At 45.2% G+C, this 16,848-nt stretch overlaps 1 protein-coding gene and 2 non-coding genes across 3 annotated transcripts; all 3 read left to right on the forward strand.

Moving 5' to 3' along the window:
• The first annotated feature begins 5,566 nt into the window (after window positions 1-5,566).
• Window positions 5,567-14,291, forward strand: RPSA (ribosomal protein SA). The gene is made up of 7 exons (XM_047770463.1): window positions 5,567-5,649; window positions 7,367-7,532; window positions 8,857-8,975; window positions 12,490-12,735; window positions 13,469-13,597; window positions 13,706-13,871; window positions 14,127-14,291. Exons 2-7 carry the CDS (start codon window positions 7,400-7,402, stop codon window positions 14,219-14,221), a joined length of 888 nt encoding a protein of 295 aa, XP_047626419.1. The 5' UTR covers window positions 5,567-5,649; window positions 7,367-7,399; the 3' UTR covers window positions 14,222-14,291.
• On the forward strand, window positions 8,634-8,784 carry LOC125114313 (small nucleolar RNA SNORA62/SNORA6 family). Its single transcript, XR_007131755.1, has one exon. It is a non-coding gene; the product is annotated as a small nucleolar RNA SNORA62/SNORA6 family (small nucleolar RNA).
• LOC125114306 (small nucleolar RNA SNORA62/SNORA6 family) lies at window positions 12,791-12,940 on the forward strand. The gene has a single exon (XR_007131754.1). It is a non-coding gene; the product is annotated as a small nucleolar RNA SNORA62/SNORA6 family (small nucleolar RNA).
• Window positions 14,292-16,848: the final 2,557 nt, after the last annotated feature.

Here is a 16,848-nt window from a genome sequence, read left to right on the forward strand (position 1 = left end):
GTCTTAACATTATCCATCACTCAGACCTTGCCTGTTTGTTACCTTTGTGCTTATCTAGTCATCTGCTACCCATCCCCCCTCCCCCCTGCCATGGATGTCTCATGACGGCTTTAACTCAACAAGTTGGAAGTTAACTTCAATTTCCCCTATTCTCTTCATATAGCCTATCCCCTTCTTTATAATCCTTTGATTCCCCACTGCCTGCAGGAACTACCCCCAAGTCCCCTGGAAGAATATTCCAAGTCTTTTTCTGTTAGACTTATTCTACACTACTCATGTACTAATATTTATCCTGGTAACTTGCCTTTCCCTTAATAATCCTCTCACAGAATTGGGCTCACGGATTAAGGAATGTGGATGAATGCTCTTGCATATGTCATCATACTGTGGTTCATTCTCTTTTCTGCCTGAAAGGCCTTTCATTATCACTGTGCATTTTTCAGGGTGCAACCTGGGTCGCATCCCACCACAAAGAAAACCTGTATGTAAACTAGTATTTTTAGAGTGACACACTGTGGACTGAGCATGAATTTTAATTGTTACTGTGTTCTAACTTTTGGTATAACTCTAGACTGTATTTGGACCTGGGTTTCCTCATCTGTATAAAAGGAGACTTGGCTCAGCAGATCCTGAGAGCTCATCACACTGGACCTCAGTGAACTTTGACTTCTTAGTGAACTCGCTCCTGAACACCCTCCAGAAATGGCTGTTCCTGAACCTTGGGAATCAAGCTGGCGGTTGCATATAGCTGTTGGGTCTTTGTGAGGATGTAGGCATTTGGTGAAATACTCTGAAGATTGAGAGCCAAATGGACTTCAGCAATCCAGAATCTCCAGCCCTGTCTCCATTTCAGGGATAATTATGTCCTTTTTAGTTAATTGTGGTTTCAAATATTAATACATGTAATTTACTTTGGAAACTTTTTTTTTTTGTCTTTTTGCTATTTCTTGGGCCGCTCCCGCGGCATATGGAGGTTCCCAGGCTAGGGGTTGAATTGGAGCTGTAGCCACTGGCCTACACCAGAGCCACAGCAACGCAGGATCCGAGCCGCGTCTGCAACCTACACCACAGCTCATGGCAACGCCGGATTGTTAACCCACTGAGCAAGGGCAGGGACCGAACCCGCAACCTCATGGTTCCTAGTCGGATTCGTTAACCACTGCGCCACGACGGGAACTCCCTACTTTGGAAACTTTTGAGTTATGAAATTTGGGGTTTTTTTGGGGGGGGGTGTTTGTCCGTGCTTACAGAAGTTCCCAGGCCAGGGATCGAACCTGCACCACCTGAGCAGTGACCCAAGCTGCTTCAGCGACAATGCCAGATCCCCAACCTGCTGCACTGCATGGGAACTCTGAGTTCTGACATTTGATATGTACCTTTGGTTTATAGAGCATTGAAATGTCTCTGGTTCATAAATAATATCAGGTGAGCCTTCTCTGTCCACTTAGATCCTGGAAGATTTCTGGGCACAAAACCTTGTTTCAGGGGGACAGCAGCAACAGCTGAAATAGCAACAGCTGTCTTTTTTTTTCTTATTTTTTTGGCCAGCATGCAGAAGTTCCTGGGAAAGGGACTAAACCTGCAGCACAGCAATGACGATGCCGGATCCTTAACCTGGTGTGCCACCAAGGAACTCCCTTAACAGCTCATATTTTCTGGGAGAGGTTAAGTGACTTGCTCAGAGTCACAGTTAGCATGTGTGAAACTGAGATTCGCAAGACACAAAGTGCCAAATGATAGAGAAAAGTTTTAAGACAGAATGCTTTTGATGGACAGAAGGGACCATCCCATTACCACTTAACCGTTGGCATGAGGGCTTTGGGACAAGGGTGGGGGAGTGATTTTGGAACCCTGCTCAGATCACTACAGGTCAGAGTCCTAGAGAGAACTGTGGGACAACTGGATACCAGACAGGCAAGGAGGAATTCTGGTTAGAAAGGTAGGTGGCCCAAGATGGATTTGATGCCTAGGGCCAGCCAGCTGCCCCATATTCTCTTCACTTCAAGAATAGACTCTCCTAGCCATCCAGTGCCCAAATATAGACCCCAAAACTAGTCCCTGGCACAGCTTTATATTGAAAAAAATTTTTTGTCTTTTTAGGGCCACACTGGTGCCATACGGAAGTTCCCAGGCTAGGGGTTGAACTGGAGCTGCAGCTGCCGGCCTATACCACAGCCACAGCAACATGGAAACCTGTGCTGCAGCTTGTGGCAATACTGTATCCTTAACTCACTGAGCAAGGCCAGGGATCAAACCAGCATCCTCATTGGATACTAGTCAGGTTCTTAATCTGCTGAACCACAACAGGAACTCCTTGGGAAAAAAAATTTTAAACCCAGTTAAATTTTTTTTTTTCCTTACATACAGATCCAAGAAACCAAAGTTTACAAAAAGAAGGCTCTGAGATTTTCATTAAAAATGTGCATTGATGGAGTACCCTGGTGGCCTAGTGGTTAAGGATCTGGTATTGTCACTGTCATGTCTTAGGTTTCATCTCTGGCCCAGGAAATTCCCTATGCCATGGGTGTGGCCCCTCAAGATGTGCATGAGTAAAAAATAATGGAGCAACTTGTGCAGAGGACCAGGAGGCTGAGAGGTGGGGAGGACAGATGGCTGGGGAGCAATAGCCCTTCTTTGCCAAGTGCCTCTTAGGCCAAGGGCTCCTCACCATGGTTTACTCTCATTACAGTATGTTTTCATCTTTGGGCTTAATTAACCCACTTCCTTGCCACAAATTTTCTTCATGCAGATCACTTCTCAAGGACAAAGTTAGAGGGGAAAAAAATATTTTGTAGAGGAACAAAACCTAAACATTGGAGTTCCCATTGTGGCTCAGTGGAAACAAATCTGTATCCATGAGGACGCAGGTTTGTTCCCTGGCCTTGCTCAGTGGGTTAAGGATACAGCATTGTTGTGAGCTGTGCTGTGGGTCGCAGACGTGGCTCGGATCTGCTGTAGCTGTGGCTGTGGTGTAGACCGGCAGCTCCAGCTCCAGTTCGAACCCCAGCCTGGGAACGTCTGTGTGGCCCTAAAAGACCAAAAAAACACAAAAAACCAAAAAACCCTAAACATAATTATAGTACAATTTTATAGTTGTTAACAATGGAAGTATTTTGGAGGTTCTTTGGTGCACAGGGGAGGAAGCTGCTGACATAGTTTGGGACTGACCCAGAACACCCTCCCTTGGAGTCCTGGAATGACAGAAAACTGCCCCTAAAAGGCATCTATTGGTTTTAAGTCTCTACCCCTACCCCCGACATTTTTTTTTTTTTTTTTGAGAGCCAAAATGTCTGCAAATATTCTCGGCAGTTTCTAAGGATGCTTTTAAAACCATGACTTTTCTTGGCTATCAGATCTTTATTTAAATGCTGTGGGGTTTGTTTTCTTTCAATTTAAAAACCTGTTCTTTGAGTTCCCATTGCAGCTTAGCAGTAATGAACCTGACTGGTATCCATGAGGCCGTGGGTTCAATCCCTGGCCTTGCTCAGTGGGTTAAGGATTTCGAGTTGCTTGTGAGCTGTGGTGTAGATTCCCATGTGGCTGTGGTGTAGGCGAGCAGCTGCAGCTCTGATTCAATCCCTAGCCTGGGAACTTCCATATGTCACAGGTGTGGCCCCAAAAAGACAAAAAAAAATAAAAACTAAAAACCTGTTCCTCATAGAAATCTCAAAAAACAAAAAATGAGGCCAAAAAATCTACCAGTTTCTCTACTTGTGTATCTGTAGTTCACATTAAAATTAATCTAGATTTTTTTTTTTTTTTGGTTTGGAGTTGGGCATATGTTTAAAAGATGTCCAAGGAGTTCCCACTGTGGTGCAGAGGGTTAAGAATCCAACTGCAACAGCTTGGGTCTCTGCAGAGGTTTGGATTTGACCCCCAACCTGGTGAAGGAGGTTAAAGGATCCAGTGTTGCTGCAGCAGCGGTGGAACTTCCACAAGTCGGGGATACAGCCTTTAAAAAAAGAAGCAAACAAACAGAAAAAACTCCAAGTAATTATTTTTTTTTGTCTTTTTTTGTTGTTGTTGTTGTTGCTATTTCTTGGGCCGCTCCTGCGGCATATGGAGGTTCCCAGGCTAGGGGTTGAATCGGAGCTGTAGCCACCGGCCTACGCCAGAGCCACAGCAACGCGGGATCCGAGCCGCGTCTGCAACCTACACCACAGCTCACGGCAACGCCGGATCGTTAACCCACTGAGCAAGGGCAGGGACCGAACCCGCAACCTCATGGTTCCTAGTCGGATTCGTTAACCACTGCGCCACGACGGGAACTCCCTCCAAGTAATTCTAAGTGCAACCAGGCTTAAACCTTCATATGCCTAATAATCAGGCATTGATTGATAGATTGATTGATTTTTATGACCAGGGCATACAGAGAATCTGCACCACAGCAGCGAAAGGAGCCATAGCAGTGACAGCGTGGAAAACTAAACCTGCTGCACCAGGGGGGAACTCCAGTTTTCTTTACAATAATTTAATGCCTAGGGTTTCAATTTCTCAAAATAATCGCCCTCATCCGGTAACTCCCTTTTGTACCATAGAATGTATGTCTTTTTAATTTTTAAACTTTTTTGCTTTTTAGGGCCACACCTATGGCATATGGAAGTTCCTGGGCTAGAGGCTGAATTGCAGCAGGAGCTGCCGGCCTACATCACAGCCTCTGCAAAGCTGGGCTTAACCCAGTGAGCAAGGCCTGGAATCAAACCTGCAACCTCATGCATACTAGTTGGGTTGGTAACCACTGAACCACAATAGGAACTCATTTTATTTTTAAACCACTTTATTATTTTTCTCCTTTTTTGGCCACCAGGTGGTATATGGAGTTCTCTAGCCAGGTATCGGATCAGACATCCAGTGGCGACCTGGGTGCAGCAACGCGGGGTCCTTAACCCATCGTCCAGGACCGGGAATCAAATCTTTGTTCCAGCGCTCCCAAGATGCCCACGGACCACACTGCACCAAAGCGGGGACTAAAGTATTTTATTTTTTTAAGGACTTTATGGTATTGGGTGGAATAAATATTAACTAATTAATGGATATTATAATTTTCACTCCACAAGAAAAAAAGTATGCAAACTATTCCTGCAGTCTTATTCTGCCCCCCCAAACTTCCTGTAAAATATTTTTTTTCCTAGGAGACTTGTTAATTTTTTATTTTATATTGGAGTATACTTGGTTTACAATGCTGTGAAGATAACTTTTAAAAAATCTGAATTACACAGTAACTTGTCCTCCAAAAAAATCAAAATGAGTTTTCCAGCTTTTGTTTACCCAAAACAAGCTTGTGTTCAACACCCCTTTGCACATAAGGAAATTGCAGCTTACAAGAGAGACCACTCAAGTTGATAGGTACGAAAAGCTGCGAGGGAACTCGGATGCCCAACTGGCTGGTTGGCTGGTTTCCCGGACGCGTCCCTGCACGCAAACCGCGCGCTCCAAGGACCCTGCCCGCGAAGGACTTCGCTAACGTCCACGGCAACGCCGCAGCCGGCCTTCCGGAGGAAGGCCCGCCCCCACGACTGCCTGCCTAGTTCGCCCTTCCGCTCGGCTCTTGGTTGTCATTGGCTGTCAGCAGACTATATAAGGACGTCATTTCCGCTTACCCTTCCTTTCCGCGCTGCCCAGACCGGGGTCCATACGGCGTTGTTCTTGGTGAGTTGTTTGTGGGTGTCCGGGCGTCCCCCAAGGCCACCAGAGCGAGCTTCTCGTTCAGAGGAGCAGTGCGGGGACCTGGGGGGGAAGTTTTCAGACGGAGCGCTTCTGTCTCGGGCCGGCGCGCTCCCCTTCAGGTCGGGCGGCCTGCACGTGGCGGGACTCGGGCCCGTGTGTTCCCGCAAGGCCTCGGAAGCAGACTGGGGCCTCGACCCCGGGTGCAGATGGGCAGGATGCCTAGAGTTAGGCCTACGCGAAGCGTTGTTGTCGCTTCAACATTCGGCAGTAAACCCAGAGACTTAGCCGCCGATATTCTCCAGTTTCTTGGGCTTGTCGGTTTTCCCTGTTCCCCGTTCAGAAGTTAGAGTTTCTGATGCTGGACAGGCTAAATAAAAGGTCCAGGTTCTGTCCAAAAGAATTTGGACAAGGAATGCAAATTAGAAGTAACAGAGATTGTCGGGTAGACAAGAAATGAAGCAGTTTATTAAGGGGCGGAGGCGAAAGTACTCCCAAAGAATGTAGGCGACTTCCTGGGTGAGAAACGCACGGAACGCTTTTCTGATTAGGGGCGGAAGATGCATTGTTGGGAGCTTTGTGGTGGGTTCTTGATTGCACCTGGCTACATCATGTTCTGTTCTGTTGCTGCTGTGTCTCCTGGAGCCACTGCATGCGCTTTAAAAGCCATTTCACCTTACTATTCAAGCGCGAAATGTGGAAAATAGTAACGGCGATCACCTACAGCCTGAGTATAAGTACTGCGCAAGCTCGGCCAAGCCCTGAGTTTTGTGGTTTTCTTTCTTTATGCCCTGCATTTGGCATACCATTTGTGAGCGCTTATACAAATGAGTGGGTGTTACAGTCATTGGTGGGGGGGGGGTGAGGGGTCATGTTCTCTTATTTTCATTCCAGCTGCACCTTCCCAAAGAAAGGGATTTTTGTCCTTATTTAGTTTTTACCTGAAATGTCATAAAGTTGTGCATAATGGAAAGTTTTTACCCGCAAGGCTAATTTCATTGTAATGAAGGTATAATGTGCAAACTGGTTACATTCAGACCTTGGAAATTACTGTCTTTTCTCACCTTTCTTTGTTTCCCTCCAGGGCACTTATGTCTCCAAGATGTGTGGTTTCCTGTCATCCTGGAGATTTCTGCTTTTCTTTGTCTTCTAAGGGAATCCTGTTGTTTACATGATGGATGGTTTCCTGCCATTTGGCCCTTGGCTCCCCTTTCTCTACTCACACCTAGACCACTCTTTCTAAAGAAAGATCACAGAATTTGTTGCAGTTTTTTTTTGTTTGTTTGTTTTTGTCTTTTTGCCATTTCTTGGGCCGCTCCCGCGGCATATGGAGGTTCCCAGGCTAGGGGTCGAATCAGAGCTGTATCTGCCAGCCTAGGCCAGAGCCACAGCAATGCAGGATCCGAGCCTCGTCTGCGACCTACACCACAGCTCACGGCAAGGGCAGGGATCCAACCCACAACATCAAGGTTCCTAGTCGGATTTGGTAACCACTGCGCCACTACAGGAACTCCCTGTTGCAGTTTTTTAAGATGTGGTATATCTATTAATGTTGTATCACTGCAGTGGACTAATCCCTCTGTAGGAAGTGTGGTCCATGGTGAGATTTAAACATTGTCATTTAACTCAAGGGGTGTTAGGATGCACTTGTTACACCATCCCATTTGACTCAGTGAAAAGGCCTTTTGTTAATTTTTTTCAGATTCCCGTCGTAACTTTAAGGGAGACTTTCACAATGTCCGGAGCCCTCGATGTCCTACAAATGAAAGAGGAGGATGTCCTCAAGTTCCTTGCAGCAGGAACCCACCTTGGTGGCACCAACCTTGACTTCCAAATGGAACAGTACATCTACAAAAGGAAAAGTGATGGTCAGTCATCGCTTCAGGTTTTTTTTGTTTCCCTTCTTTCTTACAGTTATAAGGACAATTATTAACCATGCTATTCTGATTGGTAGTGCTGGTGATGTGATTTCTAAAATATGAAAAATCTTTCATGAAGTATTAGGTTAAACTATAGATTAGTAAGAAGCTTTAAAACAGTAAAGGTGGGAGTGCCTGTCGTGGCTCAGTGGTTAATGAATCCAACTAGGAACCAGGAGGTTGCAGGTTTGATACCTGGCCTCTCTCAGTGGGTTAAGGATCCAGCATTGCTGTGAGCTGTGGTGTAGGCTGACAGCTGTAGCTCTGATTGGACCCTAGCCTGGGAACTGTGCTGCAGGTGTGGCCCTAAAGAGAAAAACAAAAAACAAACCAGTAAAGGTGAAATTCCCTCGTGGTGCAGTGGGTTAAGAATCTGACATTGACACTGCTGTGGATGGGTTTGATCCCTGGCCTGAGAACTTAAACATGCTGTAGGTGCAGACACCTGCCCCAAAACAAAAAAACTTAAGTAAAAGTGGTCTGGTGTGTTCCCCTCACCCCCAAAGTCTTTAGGGCTGTGCCTGAGGCATATGGAAGTTACCAGGCTAGGTGTTGATTCAGAGTTGTAGCTGCTAGCCTATACACCACAGCCACAGTAACATGGGATCTGAGCCATGTCTGTGTCCTATACCACAGCTCATGGCAACACCAGATTTCTTAACAAACTGAATGAGGCCAGGGATCAAACATGAATGCTCATAGATCCTAGTCGGGTACATTATGAGCTCAGCCACGATGGGAATTCTTGTAAAACTGAATTTTGAGAGGAAGGTAGAGCCAGAGATGGGAATAAAGAATTTAGCTTGCTTTGTATCAGAAAAGGGAAGGTAGGTTGTGATGAGAATATGGAAGGCATTAAGTTCTTTGGCTTAGTGATGGAATCACTGAAAGACCTAAGCTGGTATGCTACATGGTTTAAACAAGTTTGGGATGAATCTAACATCAGGACAGATAACGGAAAGAGTGGTAAGAGGCTAGGAAGCAGGTAAGGGCTTGTAGGATTCCATGTGGGGTGCCTGAAGATTGATTGACTTTGCATACTGAATCAATTCTGCACGCTATTAAAGCTCAGAGTAGAGGCCAGTCTTGGCCAATGAACTTCTGAGTGTCGGAAGTGTGCTATATTAATGGCAGGATTTTCGCTAACACCAGTAGAGCTTGCCTCTATGACTGGAGTTTGATAGTACTCTCTGCCACATGCATTAAGCTTTTTAGAAGAATATTCACTTGGAAAGCTTGGTCTGGTGTTAACGCAGCCTGTGTCCTCACCTAGGCATCTACATCATAAATCTGAAGAGAACCTGGGAGAAACTTCTGTTGGCGGCTCGTGCCATCGTTGCCATTGAAAACCCAGCCGATGTCAGTGTCATATCCTCCAGGAATACTGGCCAGGTTTGTGGAATAATGTGCTTGGGTTTTGTTGTTAAAAATAAATAATAAAAGATGTTTTGAAATGTATAGAAAAGTATAAGAAAAGAAAAGTAGGGTTTCCCCTGTAGTTAACAGTCCAGCGCTATCTCTATCAACTGCTGATTCAACTCCCCAGCACAGCATGGTGGGTTAAGGATCTGGCATTGCCGCAGCTGTGGCTCAGTCAGATTTCATCCCAGGCCTGGGAACTTCCATATGCTATGGATTCAGCAGAAAAGAAAAAACTCATAATTCTATTGTTTAGGTACCATTTGAAGTTGGCCCAAGTCACACTAATTGCCAGAATTCAACATTTATGACATTGCTTTTTTCTGACGGTATGTTAAGGTTCATGTTTTCACATTGGGTATTTTGTTGTGCTAGTAAATACTGAGGGTCACATTTTTCTGCAGTGAGCTTTTTGTATTTAAAATGTTGAAATACTAAGTTAGAAAATAGTAAATAATTGGGAGTTCCTGCTGTGGTATAGCAGGTTAAGAATCTGATTGCAGTGGCTCAGGTTACTGCACAGTGGATTAAAGGATCTGGTGGAATTCAGATGCTTGGCCCAGGAACTTATGGTGCAGGTGCTGCCATTAAAAAGAAAAGAGCAAATAGTAAATATCAACTTTAAAATTTTTCAGGATGGTTTTCCAAGAGTAGGGTAGCACAAGTCTCATAAACAGGAATAATAATCTTCGCCATATTCCCCCCCCTCCATGGGTACACCCACAGTATATGAAGGTTCCCAGGCCAGGGATTAAACTGCCTCTGCAGTAATCTGAGCCACTGCAGTCAGGTTCTTAACCCACGGCACAATGGGAACTCCTACCAGTTTTATTTTTAAAGAATTATTTTTTATTTTTTGTCTTTATTTTTTAAGATAACTGAATATTAAAATTTTTTTTGTCTTTTCTAGGGCTGCACCTGCAGCACATGGAGGTTCCCAGACTAGGGGTCTAATTAGAGCTGTAGCCGCCAGCCTACATCGCAGCCACAGCAACACTACATCTGAGCCACATCTATGACCTACACCACAGTTCACAGCAACACCAGATCATTAACCGACTGAGCGAGGCCAGGGATCAAACCCGCAACCTCATGGTTCCTAGTTGGATTCGTTAGCTGCTGAGCCATGACAGGAACTCCTTAAAAATTTTTATATTATAGTTGATTTACAGTGTTCTGTCAATTTCTGCTGTAGTATTGACTTAATTTTTTTTAATGGCAGGTGAAGTAACTTTGTCTTTTTTGTCCCATTTCTATTTTGATAATTATATTCCCCTTTTTCTGTTGAGAAAACTAATAGCAAAGCCAGTTTTTAAAAATCCGTAAGTGTACAGTTCCTGTCGTGGAGCAGGGGAAACGAATCCAACTAGGAACCATGAGGTTGCAGGTTCAATCCCTGGCCTCTCCAGGTGGGTTGAGGATCCAGCGTTGCCATGGGCTGTGGTGTAGGCCGGCAGCTGTAACTCTGCCTAGATCCCTAGCCTGGGAACCCCATTGTGCTGCAGAAGTGTCTGTAAAGAGACAAAAGACCGAAAAAAAAAAAAAAATCCGTAAATGCATTAAAGCTCTTAAATGAATTTCATTCATAACACTATTTCCTAAGTGGGCCTGGGCAGGATGTGCAGGTTTTTTGGTTGTGTTTTTTTCTTTTTTTTGCCCCTCTACATGGAGAAACCCACTCTGCAGCAGCAACCAGAGCCACTGCAGTGACATCAGATCCTTAACCTGTTGAGCTGCTAGAGAACTGACAGATTTTAAAAATTATGTAGTAAGATAGTCCTTTTGGAGTTCCTTGTTTGGATACCTAGTCCCACTAACTGAAGATGTGGGGTTTTTGTCTTTGGCTTTTTTTTTTTTTTTTTTTTAAGGGCTGCACCCACAGTATATGGAAGTTCCTAGGCTGGGGGTTGAAATCTGAGCTATAGCTGCTGGCCTACACCACAGCTCATGGCAATGTCAGTCAGATCCTTAACCCACTGAGTGAGGCCAGGGATTGAACCTGCATATTCACATGGATCCTAGTCGGGTTCCTTAATCTCTGAGCCACAAAGGGGAACTCCTGAATGTGACTTAACAGGAGGTTATTCCCCTAGAGGCTGGCTTATGACAACTTTTGTGGGAGGTTTTTTGTTTGTTTTTAAAGGGCCATACCTACAGCATGTGGAAGTTTCCAGACTAGGGTCAAATTGGAGCTGTAGCTGCTGGCCTACACCACAGCCACAGTAACTCAGGATCCGAACCGTGTCTGCAACCTACACGACACAGCTCACGGTGATGCCAGATCCTTAAGCCAATGAGTGAGGCCAGGAGTCCAACCCACATCCTCATGGATACAAGTTGAGTTCATTATTGCTATGCAGCAATAGCAACTCCCTGGGAGTTCTTTTCTTTCTTTCTTTTGGCTGCATCTGCTGCACTCAGGTGTTTCCTGGCCAGGGATCAAACCCATGTCCAGATTGACCAACCTGATCCTTAACCTGCTGAGCCACAAGGGAAGTCATCAATGGTTTTAATTAACGCTGTAGAGTGAACGTAGTGGCCGCTTTGTCCTTCCCTCAGTAAAACTTGACTCAGTATATAGGTTGGCCCAGGCAGTGCTGGCTGAGTGCTTGGAATATAGCAGTCAAGCAATCTTTTTGAAGGGAGGCAGGAAATTAGCTTGGGGGTTGGGGGAAGTAAGGGAGGATAAAGAAGGTGGGTGTGTTCCTGCTTTATGTACATTAGCTCTGAAAAACCATTGACCTAAGCACAGAAGTGCCAGCTGGATACCAAGTACTGTTCTGTGTTGTATATTTTTTTGTCTTTCAGGGCTACACTTGCAGTATATGAAAGTTCCAAGGCTAGGGGTCCATTTGGAGCTGTAGCCACTGGCCTATGCCAGAGCCACAGCAACACAAGATCTGAGCTATGTCTGCAACCTATGCCACAGCTCACGGAATGCCAGATCCTTAACCCACTGAGCAAAGCCAGGGATCGAACCTGTGTCCTCATGGATGCTAGTTGTGGTTGTTAACTGCTGAGCCACGATGGGAACTCCCTTTATGTTGTATTGATTCATGTAATTTTTATAATCCTATGAGGACCTTGGGAGCACATGGTTCATTGCCCCAGTTACTTACAAGTGGCCTACTTGGTACTTGAACCAGGCTGTTTGGTTCTGGATCCTGCAGAAGTGAGGAAGCTTCTGAGCCTGTCGGGTACTTGAGGGGAGAGCATCCCCAACAGAGGGTATGGGGTGGGGCTTTGCTTATCATGTTTTTTGGTTCTAGTTCTGTATTTCTCAGGTAATAAGTGGAGGATATAGAAGAGTTACTGGATGTTTTAGGTGTTTTACTTGATGCTTTCATTGTCGAGGAAGGGGTTTGGGGCGGGGGTTCTACTAAACAGGCTGCTTCATGTGATTACAAAACCTGGCGTTGGCACATTTATACTTGCAGAACTCCTATTGGACCATCTCTAGCACACTGCTAACTCTTAATTCTTCTAGCGAGCTGTGCTGAAGTTTGCTGCTGCCACTGGAGCCACTCCTATTGCTGGCCGCTTCACTCCTGGAACCTTCACTAACCAGATCCAGGCAGCCTTCCGGGAGCCAAGACTTCTGGTGGTTACTGATCCTAGGGCTGACCACCAGCCTCTCACAGAGGCCTCTTACGTTAACCTGCCTACCATTGCTCTGTGTAACACAGACTCACCTCTGCGTTATGTGGACATTGCCATCCCGTGCAACAACAAGGTAACAATTTTACAATCTAAAGCTGGACGAGAAACGCTCTAGAGAAGGACATTCCTCTGCACATTGTTAGAGCTTGGAGTTGAGGCCACTGGCCGATGAGCTCTCAAGTGTAGGTAGTGTGCTACACGAGGGGCAAGTTTTTCGCTAACACCACAAGGGTCTCTGGCCCAATGAGTGGAGTTGGATAGTAATACTTGCTACAAGTATGATTTTAATGTATGAGAGTTTTAAGGAGAGATGAAAAAATTTTTTTAAATGGTCTGTTTTCTTTGGCTTTTTTCTGTATTATTTCTTACTCTTGGGCCTTTCAGGTATTACTTGGCCTTTGTTTTCAGAGCAACTAGGTGTATCCTGCTATAAGATCCTTAAAAGGTGGGTTGCATATGGTTCGAATTGGTCCAGTTTGTCACTGGTCTCAATCAATTCCACAAAAGAACCAGGCAAAGTGTTTTTATTAATTTACCAGTGTCTGGGCACTGACCCCAAGTAATTAAATTTTTTGCCTTGCATGGCATCTTGATCAATCCCCACGATTCTAATGGCAATCAAGTTTGAGAACCAGAGTTAATAGAATAATTTTGTATGAACATGTTCAGATTAAGAGACATGTCTGTTCTCATGGTATCAAAGGCGGTCCTCCCTCAATGTTACGGCGACAGGTTAGGTGGAATGGGAGGTGCTTGCTCTATGAGATGGCCAAGTGTCACTTTATAATAATCTGGCACCCCTGCAGGGAGCTCACTCAGTGGGTCTGATGTGGTGGATGCTCGCCCGGGAAGTTCTGCGCATGCGTGGCACCATCTCCCGGGAACACCCATGGGAAGTCATGCCTGACCTCTACTTCTACAGAGATCCTGAAGAGGTGAGCTTGCACCACAAAGGTCTGTGGTCCTAAGAGCAAATTGAACACAATTGTTACTCTTGCAAGTAAAATCTGTCATTGACTATAAACCCCCCTCCCCCAACCCAGATTGAAAAGGAAGAGCAGGCCGCAGCTGAGAAGGCTGTGACCAAGGAGGAATTTCAGGGTGAATGGACTGCGCCAGCTCCTGAGTTCACTGCCACTCAACCTGAGGTGGCAGATTGGTCCGAAGGTGTGCAAGTGCCTTCTGTGCCCATCCAGCAATTCCCTACTGGTATGTATCATGATCTAAGGGCATCAGGCTGGTAGTTTGGAACTTCTGTTTTTAATCTAACTCATTATTTCCATGGCTGTATATGTATATATTGAAAGGTTTTCATCCCAGTGTGCTATAGCTGTGCCAATAACCTGATAGATTGAATTCAGGTGCTTTTTGAAATGCTGTCTTTTCTTTAGTCTTTTGAAATGTGGGGAGACAAAAATATTCTTGGAAGGGGCTGATGGCTTTTTTTTTTTCTCCCTTCAACAGAAGATTGGAGTGCTCAGCCTACCACTGAAGATTGGTCTGCAGCTCCCACTGCGCAGGCCACTGAATGGGTAGGAACAACCACTGAGTGGTCTTAAGTTCTTCCATGAACTCTTATTTTCTAAAAATAGAAGTGAGTTGGATGTAAAATAAACAGTTTCTAAATTGTGTTTATTTCAGTTTATTGGGCAGACCTGGGATGCTAAACATTGATGCTATCAAAGGGTCTTTTGTTAGCACATAATTTAAAATTTTTTTGTCAGATGCATCATACATGCAGATGATCATACAAAGACATCACCCATGTTAAAAGAATCAAGTTAAAGCCTCTGTAACAGGTTATCCAAGTTAGGAAGGTGCCAAGACCTGAGAAAATCTCACCATTCTCCTCTCTGCTTCTCCTTCCCTGAAGGCACACACTCCTCTCCTGCATTCCTTTGATTTGACCATTTTATTTATCTTTTTTTAGGGCCTCACCTGCAGTATATGGAGGTTCCCACTCTAGGGGCTCCAATCAGGGCTGTAAATGTTGGCCTACTTCACAGCAATGCCAGATCCAAGCCTACTCTGGGATCCAGGTTGTAGCTGTCAACAACCCTGAGAGCAAGGCCAGGAGACAAACCCACATACTCTCGGAGGCTAGTCTGGCTTGTAACCCACTGAGCTACCACAGGAACTCTCTGGCATGGCTTCTTGCTGACCTCTCAAAGCTGGGTTCCTTACAGCTGAAGGAACTCCCTCTTTTAATGGCTGCACCTCCAGCATGTGGAAGTTCCCTGGCCAGCTATGACCTACACAGCAGCTGTAACAATACCAGATCCTTTAACCCACTGTGTCAGGCCTGGGATTCAACTCGGCCTCCACAGGGACCTAAGCCACTGCTGTTGGATTCTTAACTCACTGTGCCATACCTGGAACTCCTGGCCATGTTAACCTTTTAAATCAACTATTTTGGAGCATTTAACCATTTACATTTAAGGTAATTCTCAATGTGTGTATTTTCATTGCTATTTAGTTAATTGATAAGTTTTTGTAGCTTTTTCTTCCCTTTTCTCCTATGATTTGATGATCATCTGTTTGGATGACCAGTGTGTGTATGTTGTAGATTTTTGTTTAAAGGTTAGCCAAGGTTTTGATTCCGCATTCTTTATGCAACATTGTTGTAAGTTGTTGGTTTCTTAATTCCAATGCTTTTGGCATATCCTGCATTTGTACCTCACAATTGTTGGTTGTGCTGGTTGTTAAAAAAGGGCCATATATGTGGCATATCAAAGTTCCTAGGCTAGGGGATGATTTGGAGCTACACCCAGCAGCCTGCGCCACAGCCACAGAGGATCCAAGCCTTGTCTGCAACCTACTGCAGCTCACAGCAAGGCCATTTTAACACACTGAGTAAGGCCAGGGATTGAACCTCCATATTCATGGTTACCAGTCTAGTTTGTTACTACTGAGCCACAACGGAAACTCCCATGATTGCTGTATTTGATAAATCATATTTGTGGATGATTTCCTACCTTCACTGTTTGCCTTTGTTAGCTTTCCCATCTGTAATTGTTCATAGTTGGGGCATTAAATTTTCTACCTAGAGAGGTTTTTCAGTATTTGTTGTAAAGCTGGTTTGGTGATGCTGAGTTCTCTTAAGTTTTGTCTGTAAAGCTTTTGATTTGTCCCTTGGAAACTCAACGAGAGCCTTGCTGGATAGAGTGTCTTGGTTGTTAGTTTTTCTCTTCTCATCCTTTAAATAGGTGGTGCTACTCTTTTCTGGCCTGCAGAGTCTGCTGACAAGTCAGCTGATAAACTTATGGGGATTCTGTTTTATATTTGTTGCTTTTTCATTGTTGGGTTTAATATTTCCTCTTTGTTTTGAATTTTTGTCAACTTGATTAATAGGTGTCTCAGGTGTTTTCTCCTTGGGTGTATCCTGTATGGGACTCCATACTTCCTGGACTTGAGTGATCATTACTCTGAATTCTATTTCAGGCAGATTGCCTATCTCCACTTAACTTAGTTGTTTTTTTAGGGTGTTTGTCTTGCTAACCTTCTGTGTTTGTAGTCTCCTTTCCATGGGCTGTAGGGCTATAGTACCTCTTGCTTCTGATGTCATTGTCATCCCTCTGATGTGCTGTGGATGAGATTGGTCCAGGGGCTTGTGCAGGCTTACTGGTGGGAGGGACTTCTGCCTGCCAACAGCAGTCCTGTGGAGCTGGTCTTGTCCCTCTGGTGGGCAGGTCCAAGTCGAGGGGTGTGTTAAGAAGCAGCTGTGGGGGAGTTCCTGTCATGGCGCAGCAGAAATGAATCCAACTAGGAACTATGAGGTTGCAGGTTTGATCCCTGGCTTTGCTTGGTGGGTTAAGGACCCAGGGTTGCTGTGAGCTGTGGTGTAGGCCGAAGACATGGCTTGGAACTCGTGTTGCTCTGGCGAAGGCTGGCAGCTGTAGCTCCGATTAGACTCCTAGCCTGGGAACCTCTATATGCCGCGGGTGCAGCCCTAAAAAGCAAAAAACAAACAAAAGAAAAACCCAGCAGCAGCAGCTGTGGGTTTACAAACAAGACTTTAGGCTACCTGTCTGCTGAGGACAGGGGCTGTGTTCCCACCGTATTGGGTGTTTGGCCTGAGGTATCCCAGCACAGCTTGTACTGATCAGTATCTCCTGGGGCCTCTGCCGCCAGTATCCTTCCCCCGACATTGAGCCACAGGAGACCCTCCACGGCCTGCCCCAGATTT

This window comes from Phacochoerus africanus, chromosome 1, assembly GCF_016906955.1.
Source record: "Phacochoerus africanus isolate WHEZ1 chromosome 1, ROS_Pafr_v1, whole genome shotgun sequence".
NCBI lineage: Eukaryota > Metazoa > Chordata > Mammalia > Artiodactyla > Suidae > Phacochoerus > Phacochoerus africanus.

Coding starts and splice junctions, on each gene's coding strand:
- RPSA (XM_047770463.1), top strand. CDS start 7,400: ATGTCCGGAGCCCTCGATGTCCTACAAATGAAAGAGGAGGATGTCCTC. Junction 12,736..13,468: donor CCATCCCGTGCAACAACAAG/GTAACAATTTTA, acceptor GCACCCCTGCAG/GGAGCTCACTCAGTGGGTCT. Junction 13,872..14,126: donor CATCCAGCAATTCCCTACTG/GTATGTATCATG, acceptor TCCCTTCAACAG/AAGATTGGAGTGCTCAGCCT.